The following is an 11,523-nucleotide window of genomic DNA, read 5'->3' on the forward strand; positions in this document are numbered from 1 at the left end:
TATTTTCTCTTTTTTTAGACTAGTTTCTAAAAACCTAGAGATGATTTTCTGGGAAAATCACAGTAGATCAGTAGTTTCTGAAATATTCAGACCAGCCCATCTGGCACCAACAACAATGCCATGTTCTAAGTCACTTAAATCACCTTTCTTCCTCATTCTGATACTCAGTTTTAACTTCAACTGGTCACCTTGATGATATCTACACACCCAAATACATTTAGTTGCTGCCATTGAGTTGGCAGATTAAATATTTGCATTAATTAAGAACTGAATAGGTGTACCTAATGAAGTGGCTGGTAAGTGTATACATGTGCTTTACAAGACTAACAATAAAACTCTGTCTTGTGTGAAATGATGAACACCAGAATTTTTTGTACTCACTAATGTTGTCAGTAATCTGTCTACATCAATTTGATATATAATTGTATTATACTTCATTTTCTGTTTTTTTATTTATTTATTTTTAACTAAACCTTGTTTCACTGATATCGGTTCCAGATACATCTGTCTTATGCACCCTGCCTTACAAATATGACCTAGCAAATGATCCAATGAAATGATCTAGCAAAGTCAAATTTCAAGTGTTAAACACAAATGATTTCCCAGTGGTTTTCATTGGGATAAAGACAAACCCTGTTCAGTGTTTTTCATAACCCCTTATACTTAGACCTGTGAACATTGGGTGACTCACAAAAATTATTTCCTTCTCTGTCAAACAGAGAAAGAAACACAGGGCTGAACGTAGTCAAACACACTTCAGAGCACAGTCTTATGTAACCAAGCGGACTTGATAAAGTAAACCATATCAAACACTGTAAACAAATGTCCAAGTGTGTAAACAAAGTTATCGCCTGTAAGCTGAACTGCTTCGCTCTAAGGAGCTGGTGTGACATTTTGTCATTTAAAGGTGTGGCTTTGTTTGACCTGATGTAAGAGAGTTTACATTTGCAAGGGAATTTAGACTTATGGGAAAATCTGTGGCCTTAAAACACAGCTGTTATTTTTATAATTCATCCATCCATCCATCCATCCATTTTTCCACTTGTGAAGTTCAGGGTCCGATTGGGGGTGGCGACAATATCAAAGACATGAACCAGCTTTTATGGCTCCTCATAAGCTATGTTTGCCGTTTGTTTGAACAGAGGCCGACCTATAGAGCCGTAAAAGAAACACATCAAGGGGAATGGGATCATTGTTTGTTCAAGGCACAATGGATACATACAGACTTTGATCTCATGATGTTGAAATTACCAACATGAAATCCACAATATCCCTGACAGCTATAGTATTTTTTTATTTATTTGCTGGGAAAAACATGTGCAATCACACATGGACATAGAATGTCCATGGCCAGGCTGCTTTGAGCTCAAGGCAACAGTAACTCAAATAATCACCACTTGTTACACCTAGTTTATGCACAAGATGTTGAACCTCGTGACAAATGTGCTACAGCAGCAGAACTACACTGGGTTCCCATCCTGTCAACTAAGAACAGGAGTGATGGTAGAATTGAACAAGCTCACCAAAATCGGAAAACAGATGATTGAAAAAAAAAAGTTTCCTGGTCTGATGAGTCTCGATTTCTGCTGTAACATTTGGTAGGGTCAGAATTAAGTGTAGACAACATAAATGCTAGGCCCAGCAACGGGCCTAGCATTTGCCACCAACTGAGTGTCTTCTAAAGCCACAGCCTACCTGAGTACTGTTGCTGGCCATTTCTGTACTTTTATGTCCACAGTGTACCCATCTTCTTAAGGCTGCTTCCAGCACGATAAGACGCAGTGTCACAAAGATCAAATCAGCTCAGGCTGGTTGAACATGTTACTGAGTTCACCGTAGTCAAATGGCTTCTATAGTCACCAGATCTCAATTTGCGTAAGGCAAAATCAGAGTTTGTAAAATTCCAGTGACCTTGTAAGTCAATATTTGGTATGGCCACCTTAACTCTTCAACAGAGCCTGAAGTCTCTTAGGCAGCTTCCTTGTCATTTCTTTAAGTCGTTTTTGGGAATTGTTCTTCAGGCTTCTTGAAGGTAATTCAAAGCTCTTCTCTGGATGTTAGCTGACTTTTCTTCTGTTCTTGGTTGAGTTGTACATCTCTTGACATATTCATATTGGTGATGATTTGAACCAAATATTTCACATTTGGATTCATCCCTCCATAAGACCCATTGCCACTGACTTTACATCCACTTTTGTGTAATTTCAAATATCTCAGCCTTTTCTCCCAGTTTTCCTTCCTTAAGAATGCTTATCCAAGATGAGCTCTATAAATTCTCTATAGGCACATCTAGTTGGTATTTTCCTTTTAATTTGATCTGTTTAATTTGCTTATTTCCATGATTATTATTTCTATTAATACTCAGTACGTGTGTAATATAACAGTTTCAAGCTGATAGGCAGGAAGGTGGAGAAAAGGGACAGAAAGAACAAAGAAAAAAGTAGAAAGACCCGAACGACAGCTAGGGGGCAGTAAAAATAAAGCTACTACCCACTACGATCCTTTCTGTGGCTGCTACACAAATTGTAAAATTAAGTTAGAAATTATTACTTCCGGTTAAAATATGATTTATTATTAATAAAATAAAACCAATGTATTGGTAATAGACGAACGACTGAACAGACTTGAGGCATGAGACCAGGCTTACTTATACGTGACACTACACCATTATACCAAATAAAAAACAAAACAAACAAACAAACAAGAAGATCGTGTTAAAGAAAAAAAACGCTTCTACACTTTGGAAACTGTTTGAATAAAACAGACTAAACGCAGGTCAAATATGGGCCACTGCCTAAATATGTCTAAGAGTGCTGGTCTGAATATGGGAAAAATAAATAAAATATACAGTACATTCGCACCTTCATGTAGAAACTGCGTCACACAAAACTACGTCCGCAGCTTTGGGGTGTTTTATTTTGAAACGCGCTGACCGGAAGCCCGCGGTTTCACGCCGAGGCTGTTGAAACAGAAGCTGGAGGACGGGAAGCAGGAACTAAGACGGGGGAAGTAAGAAGTGTATAATGAGAGCACTGATGTTACGCTCATCGGTCCGGTGTTTGGTGACAGTTTTCGGCACATTTTCCGCCTCTAGCCGCAAAGTTATTGCACAAGCAGCAGCTGTTTCGCACCAGTATTATTTCAGAAAAACGATGCACTATCAAACGGAGCAGAGAGGACACCAGAACTCTCCCGACTACCGGCTTTATTTTAGTAAGTTAATTTCCGCCATTGTGAAAGGAACCATGCCTGTCTTTTGCATTGAATGCTGCAGCTGGTTAGCACAGTCACAAAGGTTGGTGTCTGACCGTGTTGTGGTAACCATAAGTCGACATGCAGGTCAAGGTAAACGCTTGACCTTTGAGTTATGTTTCCTGCCCAAGAGGCTCTTTTACGGCTTTGCTTTTAGTGCCAAAATCCCGCTAATGCTAGCCGTCGTTGTCACGTGTTTTGAAAGTACGCATAAGGAGAAACGAGGAAGAGGTGCGTGTTCCTCGTGGGTTGTACTTCCTGTTTGTTGGCCACGTGGATGCCAGTCATGCAAAACCAAAAATGGATGCATTTCTATCATCAAGACACATCATATCAAGTCAAACCGTGTTGTAGATCATGAATTTTCTTTATCAAAACGTAACAACAAGGATGAAACCAGATATAAAGCTTTATTCAGGCACAGCAAAGGTCCATGCTTTACCCCAAAACCGCACTGGGGTTGAACTCTGATGTGGTGCTGTGTGATCGCAATCTACACCTGAGCAGGGAACTCCAGTGCTTCCTCAGTGACAAAAGCCTAACTTAATTAAACAAATACATTTAGCTTCCTTAATTACACCACAGTATCTGTAAAATCGTGAACATTATTGTGATAAGAAAGAGAGAAGCTGAGAAACTAAAATAAACTATTCTGGTCCAGATTGTGAATGGCACTAAGCCCAAGCCAGGAGAGTGTGAGGAGTTGGGACAGTCCCGTTTGTTCACAGTACAAGGCACTGTTTTCTTGGAGTATTAAAATGTGTTGTATGACCTCAATGTTAGCGCTTTACTGCTGCATCAGTAAATTACCAGAAAATGTAAAAGTGCCACTTTTTAAATGAAAATGCAAGTATCAATAAACATGAATATTCATGTTATAGTGTGCACATGGTAGTAATGAGGAAACTGGACTGGAAATGAATGCATTTTTGCTTTTCACAATAATAATTGCTTTAAAAAAAGGGAACTTGAGTCACAATTTTAAAGCAAATGCTGTAATATTTGATTCATCTTGTTTCAAGCAGAAGGCTGCAGACATGCAGCAACAACATGCACACTGCAGTGCACTAACGTGTGGGCTGCATGCATGGAAATGCACTGCAAAACGTACACCTGAGAGTGTGTTTGTGATTGAACATCGCTTTGGTATTGTGCATTAGAAAGGCAATTGTTCTTTTCCTGTTACTGTCAGTAATACAGGAACTTCTTAAAGCTTTGGCCACAATAGAAGGGCTGTACTGATGCCTGTGATTTATGTAGATAATTTATTATTGTTTAGTCAAATAATAAGACTCATGATGAAACTTTGTCAGAAGACTGAGCAGTTTAAATTAATAATTTCTTTTTCCCACCTGCATAATAATAATAATAACAATAATAATAATAACTATAATGATCAATGAATAGATTAACATCAAAAGTATTTGCACATTTATTGAGCCCTGCAAAACTATCTGAAACTGAAAACTTTTAATTTTACCTCACTTTCTAGTTTCCTCCATTGGCATTGAGAAAGTAGAGTAATAGTGTACCTATGACTGGGCAGTATATCAATTAAAATATGTTTTCAAAAGATATTAGCCGACAGTGTCATTAATACTGTTATAGTTTGATGCTGTGTTTTGTAAAGCTGTTCTTCTGTAAAGCAGTGTTTGCAGGGTTTGTGTCTGTCCTCGGTGCACTGTCTGAGTGTAACCTCGTCCCTTGAAGCTTTGTTTTCCTGCACCAGTAATAGCTTAAAGGCTTGACCTTATATATTTGTCTTCTGTTCTGTTGCATGTGACAACATACACCAAAGTCTGTTGATTTGTGGACACAAGGACAAAACAGGGGTTGCTAGTCTACTTGGTGTGACTTTCATTTTCACTAACTGACTGAGACGGCAGTTAATTAAGACCTTATGTTTTTGGGAGGTAACATAACTGTTTTTGGTCAATGGAATCTGGTGGGACGTTAAAGTTTCACTTCCTTGTGGTGAAGAGCTTCCTAATGGGAGCTAAAGCAGAGGCAATTTCCGTGCCAGTCAGTTCTCCTTTTTGCTTGAGGTTGTGCTTATTGCCGTCAACTGCAGGTAACACTGACTCATCAGAACCTCATACAACCCCCACTTCAAAAGCCCAAGTAAACACTCCCTGCCTGAGTGATATGAGTAATACTTATGATTTTAAACACCAGGAACAAGTGGCACCTCAGTTTCTTTGAAATATGAACTATGACATCATTGTCATTATTATGATTTTTTTCTTTGTATTTTATGCCGATTAGTCTGTTTAAGAAAAACTGTTGTGACATCTCTCATGATGTTTGTGTGGAAAGTGTCAAGATATAGATATCCATTCACCCCAAGAATAACATGATTTAAGTTTTTGTTCCCTACACTAAACAGACATCTGGAATTCAATTGTAAAATATGTGTTAAGAGTAAAATGTTTATGCACAGAAGTACTTTGCTAAAGTTTTAATTTATGTTTTTTTTTTGTTGTTGTTTTTTAGAAACCTCAGATGGAAAATACATTTCGCCATTCCACGATATTCCACTAATAGCAGAGACAGAACAGGTAAGGGTTAGATAGCAAAGGTTTGTTTTCACTTGAATCTAATATTCTAACCATTTTTATTTTATTTTATTTTTTTAAGGAAAATGATGTACCTGCTAAAAAGTCCAAGAAGAGTGAGAGTGAGGTACAGTTCAATTAAGTGTTTCAGGTCACTTCTACCATCTAAAACAATCAGTATAATGTATTTGGCTTTCTTGGTTTCTCTCAGGTGCTCTACAACATGGTGGTGGAGGTACCAAGATGGTCAAATGCTAAAATGGAGGTAAGAATAGATAAAGTACAGTCATGTACATACATGCTACAGGTAAGGTATCACACATTACATTCTACTATACCCTATGACAACTGCTGTTGAACTGGAAAAAAAGTTATGATGCACAGTCATCTGTTTTTAAGAAATTGTAGTCGTGGTTTTGTTTTTAAGTCAGATAGAATAACGACAACTGGAAGATACTTTATTTATCTTTAGATAAGCATTTGATGTGGCTTTTTGAGTTGTAACTGACTTACAAAACTAAATGTAACTCACCACAAGGAACTTTATACCTCATTTAAAATGTAATGGAATGAGTTGCTACCCACTTCTGAAGTTAGAATAGCAGTGCCCTGAAGCTGTTTTCATTTAGCTCGCTAGCTAAGCATGAAAGTGAAGTTTGGGGAGTTCCTGACATTTAAGAAGTGAAAGTTATTTACCTCATTTCTTCAGCTGCGCTTCAACAGTTGAAAAACAACAAACACGCACATAAAAACACACACCTTCATAATTGCTTCAATTCCCAGATTGCGATAAAGGAACCGCTGAATCCGATCAAGCAGGATGAAAAGAAAGGAAAGCTCCGATATGTTGCCAACATATTTCCCCATAAAGGTTACATTTGGAATTATGGGGCACTTCCACAGGTGAGGAAAAGCACAGTATGAGATGCATTAAGCCTTCTTCTTCTTCATTTTCATCATATCTGTTTCAAAATAACAGTACTGCAGTTCATTTTGTTGTATTTAAATATATTCCAATAATTATGTTTTACAAATACCTGCATGATTGTTTTCTTACATGCTTGAACTGAAGACGTGGGAAGACCCGGGCCAGAAAGACAAAGAAACTAATTGCTGTGGTGACAATGACCCCATTGATGTTTGTGACATAGGCACCCAGGTAATACAGCTTAAAACTGTACAGACATTTTATTAGGTACCCCTTTCTAGGATTGCTAGCAAGTCATATCTAATGAATCATGAGTCTTAGATATTTGTGTTAACAGTTAGGTGAACAGGTGCACCTAATGATGTGGTCAGTGAGTGTATATACATGTGCAATTTATGTAGTATTGCTTTTTATTAATTGATGATTTATTATGTGTTGTTTGGTTCTTCAGGTGTGCTCTACTGGTCAGGTTATCCAAGTAAAAGTGCTTGGCATCTTGGCCATGATTGATGAAGGAGAAATGGACTGGAAGGTCATAGCTATCAATGCTGAAGACCCTGATGCCAAAAATCTAAATAGTGAGTGTTTTAAACTAATGAAAGGTCAAGAACTGGTAACATGTAATTAATTTAACATACGTTAGTGAATATTAGTAATTATTTTGCTGTTTCATGGCAGCAGAAAGATTAAGGCAGATTCAAAATGATTGTTAAAGTGATCTGCTCTCTACCCTGATTCAAAAACACCATTTCATTTTCATATGCTTATTCTATACAAGAAGATTAAGCACATGTAGAGCTGTTTAAGGTTAGCTATGCAGCCAGTATGCACTGCTTGTCAGATTTGCATTTGCCCACGTACCAGGAGCGAGATACTAATGTACCTGCCCATTTCAGATTCAGTTGATTGTTTATCCAACACAGACATCATGGGAGAAATGCAGACTTGCACTCTGTAGTTAAAACACTTGGCAAAGTCTGTACCCTGTGGAGATTTTGCTGTAAACATTGTTGTGTTTATATTCAACGTGTCTTTCCAAAACACACTGTACCCTAGCCAACATGTTTAATGCATTTCTTAACCTCATACAGCATGTTCTAAATATTTTTAACCCGGCATTCATTTTAACTTGAATCCTGTTGTTGTATTAGTGTCTACATTCTGTCATAAATTATAATCTTAGAAACTGCTAACTGTAAATTTTCTCACTGAATATTTGCTGCACAATTTAGTTCCCAAATTCATGTTTTTGAATGTGTTTTCTGCAGGTATAGAGGATGTCCGCAAGAACCGACCCGGTCATTTAGAGGCCACTGTTGAGTGGTTTAGGAAATATAAGGTGCCGGATGGAAAGCCTGAAAACAAATTTGGATTCAATGGGGAGTTCAAAGACAAGGTACTTACTACCTTTGTAACAATGATATGACATGACAGTCTGCTGCTAGTTGCAGTCCATGCAGTTAGCGAAAGAGGCAGCAAAAAACAAAATAGTCTCTATCTCTGTTGATAGGACTTTGCAGTTGAGATCATTAAGTCCACCCACGAGCACTGGAGGGCACTAGTACAGAAGCAAAAAAATACTGGAGGAATTGACTGGTAAGTTAGTTGAAGACAAAACCCCTGCTTTATGTGTTTGCATATGATGTAAAGGTGTAACTGGCTATGAAAGTATAATGAGCACTACTCTTTGCTTTTTTCTTCAGCAAAAACACGTTATGTTGTGATAGCCCTTTCAGATGTACCACTGATGAGGCCAGAGAAGTAGTTCAGTCGGTAAGAACTTTACTAGCTCTTGTTTCACACTATTGGTAGCCATTGCAGCAGTAAGATATAAAGCTACACGATGAGTAAGTGTGGTAGGTTTATTTTTATATTTTCATTCTCCAGGCTCCTGCATTTGGCAGCGCACATCCTGTGTCTCCAGAGGGTAAGTTAAAAAAAAAGACTTATTAATATATTTCTAGCTACATAAATTAATCGATGAATAAATAAAAGTGAGAGAGAAGAACAGATTCCAAGAATCATACTTGAATTTCCACACAGGGGAATTGCTTTGCAACAGTTGTTCAATTACAAAAATAAAAGAGATACATTTTAAATAATTTTTTGCCATTCTAAACCTCTTCTTGCACAGTGGAAAAGTGGCATTTTGTGTGACTCTCCCAAAACAGCATGGATACAGTCAAAACGTCTGAACACCTAATGAGGGATTCTTCTGCATTCTTATTTTGTATGGAGCCATTTTAAAGAGAGCCATCGACACTCTGTTATTTGTTGAATAAAAGAAACACACCAAGTGAAGAATTGTGCTGAAGTACCAGACTTGAAGTCGGGTCTGATTTATGGTGCCACAATTGACACGTGTTTGAATTTTTTGCTAGTATGCCAATTATCATTTGTCATGGGGGAAAAATGACTCCTTTTTTATGATTGTGAATCATGCTGTATTTGTATTCCAGGACTGTTGTGGCCATGTCTAGTTTATATTTATATAGTCCTCTAATTTCCTGTACAAATGTAATTGTTGCAGATACAGAACCACACACTTTATATGTAAGAAGTAAACGTTTGGATAAATTAAAAGGAAAATCTTAAACATTATGTGTGTTTTATAAGTTCACATCGTAAATTTCAACTTGTGGATAAAACACAGAATTTAGATATTGGGATTAACTTGGAAGTAACAAATAAAAGTGCTTTAAATAAATATAAATTTTATTTAAAAAAACACCCACATATCAGCAACATCAGGAATGATATAATAAACAGCTTTCAAATAAACTGCATTCAGTACATTACAATACTTACAGTATTAATACCCATCCTCAATTTGATTTTCTTTTTTCTTTTGTAGCATACCAAACTTCAAGAGAACTAGGGAAGCTTTAAAAAAGTAAAATTACAGGCAAAAAGTTGCACCTTTTTTTTTTTTTTATACCTTTTAGTGTCTAACTGCAAAAAGACCAAGTGTGTATGAACTGCTGGCTTAACCTTTGAGATGAGCATACTAGCTAAGCCCAGAAAATCATTCAAGTAATGTTGACTCACTCAGAATCACTCTGAAGCATCTTCAAGTATGGCTATGCTTTTTAACCCGCTATTTCTTACTACACCTTGGCTCTCTCAACAACGACCTGCTACTGTAGCTGGGTACTGTACAATGAAATTTAACATTTTTATATGATTATTTTTACAGAACAGATTAAAAAAAAACTAGAACTACTGACTGAACTATGGTGATACTATAACTGTAACCATTGCAGCGACAGTGAGTGTAATATTTACAAAAAACTTTCTGGATTATCTAACCAAAATCATTTTAACTTGGGAAAGGGTCTCAAAGGACGAGCTATGGTAGAATTGACAAACAAAAAGAACCAACATGAACATTGAAGAATGAGTTATACTCCTGAAATACAAATTCTTGGTATGTACATTGTGACATAATTTATTTATTTTTAACACATAAACAATCTGTTTAAATAAAATGTTTTGAAATTCTGCATTACATTTTTTTTTTCCTGAAAAAGAAATGAAGTGCTTTAAGAAAATGAATATTGAAAAGTGGGGTGAGTTGTTGCTTTAGCATGACTGTCATTAATTTAATTACATTAATTAAATCAAATAGATTGGGAAGAAGTCATTGTACAGTTGCTTAGTGGTTATAAATAAATGTATACACAGGCACAAAGATGTGCAACTATTTTAATCACTGCTCTGGTCTTGCTTCGTAACATAAGCAAAAAATTGCTTTTTGTTTTTTTAAAGTCAATATCGTTCCCTTTAGTCAGCTCAGTGCATATATGTTCAGATTACTACTACCTCCATTCTCCTTGCTAAAATATACGTACAAAACTGCAGGAAAGTATATTTTTCCACACAAAATAATTTTGTGTGAAATATAACAAACAAGAACCATATTGGGATTCAGGATGCAATGGCAAGTCCCTGAATATGAAAAAAACAACATTAATACAGGCAATGCAGATGTACACAAAATTATTTGAAAATGTCCCTGATTTTTGCAGTAATATTAAAGATTCAAGTTCAAGTAATACTTTCTTGCAGATTCATAAGAAAGTAAGAAATGAACTTTTATGCCTTTTGGTGGCCTGAATTTTAAGTGTGATCAACATTTTGAAAATAATAAACGAATAAAGAAAGAAAAAGATGTTATAATCCTATTGCCAAATGTTTGAGGTATATGACAAGTTTGTACTGTACACTATTTAAAAGCCTTCTCACCTCCCAAAGAGTCTCACATTTTATGTTTCTAGTAGGTTGAGTAGCACCTTATGAATAGATTCATTTGAAACCCAAAGAAATACAGTGAAACAGGCTGTTAGCATTCTTTGCAACAAAAAATCTCTAACAGGAATTCCAAAAGGAATATTAATTTACTGTACAAATCTCACCTGTTTATCTTACAGTTAGATTACAATAAGTAAAGACCACACAGCAAGCCAGCTGCCCTCTGAAACTGACACTGAGCTTACCCTGTATCATGTTTCTCAGTGTTTAAAAAGCACATTTACTAAGCACCACAGAAAAATCTACATGTAATATTCACAATCACCAGGTGTGTTCAATTAACCTGTTGTAAGGAACGTTTAAAAAAAATCATTGATAAACAAAGGAACCCTGGAAAAAGAACCAGAACAACCGAGATCTTTCTCTCTCTTTTTTTTTTTTTTTTCAAAAATGCACCATAAAAGAATGGCTCAATTTACAGTAAAAATGACATAGGAAAGTGAAAGAAGCACCAGCAATTGATAAAACTGTTAAAAT

General features: G+C 36.4%; 1 protein-coding gene across 4 annotated transcripts in view; it reads left to right on the forward strand.

Annotated features, from left to right (window-relative positions):
- Nucleotides 1-2,967: 2,967 nt before the first annotated feature.
- The window catches only part of ppa2 (inorganic pyrophosphatase 2), an 82,357-nt gene continuing 73,801 nt past the window's right edge, over nucleotides 2,968-11,523 (forward strand). For 2 of the 4 annotated variants that reach the window (XM_063476165.1, XM_063476166.1), the window contains exons 1-11: nucleotides 2,968-3,213; nucleotides 5,746-5,810; nucleotides 5,890-5,934; nucleotides 6,019-6,072; nucleotides 6,591-6,710; nucleotides 6,880-6,966; nucleotides 7,187-7,313; nucleotides 8,004-8,131; nucleotides 8,246-8,331; nucleotides 8,439-8,508; nucleotides 8,623-8,662. In XM_063476165.1, the coding sequence (XP_063332235.1) occupies nucleotides 3,024-3,213; nucleotides 5,746-5,810; nucleotides 5,890-5,934; nucleotides 6,019-6,072; nucleotides 6,591-6,710; nucleotides 6,880-6,966; nucleotides 7,187-7,313; nucleotides 8,004-8,131; nucleotides 8,246-8,331; nucleotides 8,439-8,508; nucleotides 8,623-8,662 (1,012 nt within the window). In that variant the 5' untranslated portion in view covers nucleotides 2,968-3,023. Of the gene's footprint in view, nucleotides 3,214-5,745; nucleotides 5,811-5,889; nucleotides 5,935-6,018; nucleotides 6,073-6,590; nucleotides 6,711-6,879; nucleotides 6,967-7,186; nucleotides 7,314-8,003; nucleotides 8,132-8,245; nucleotides 8,332-8,438; nucleotides 8,509-8,622; nucleotides 8,663-8,869; nucleotides 11,429-11,523 lie in introns of those variants that run through there. The other 2 variants (XM_063476168.1, XM_063476167.1) reach the window with 2 other exon arrangements.

This window comes from Pelmatolapia mariae, linkage group LG6, assembly GCF_036321145.2.
Source record: "Pelmatolapia mariae isolate MD_Pm_ZW linkage group LG6, Pm_UMD_F_2, whole genome shotgun sequence".
Lineage (NCBI taxonomy): Eukaryota > Metazoa > Chordata > Actinopteri > Cichliformes > Cichlidae > Pelmatolapia > Pelmatolapia mariae.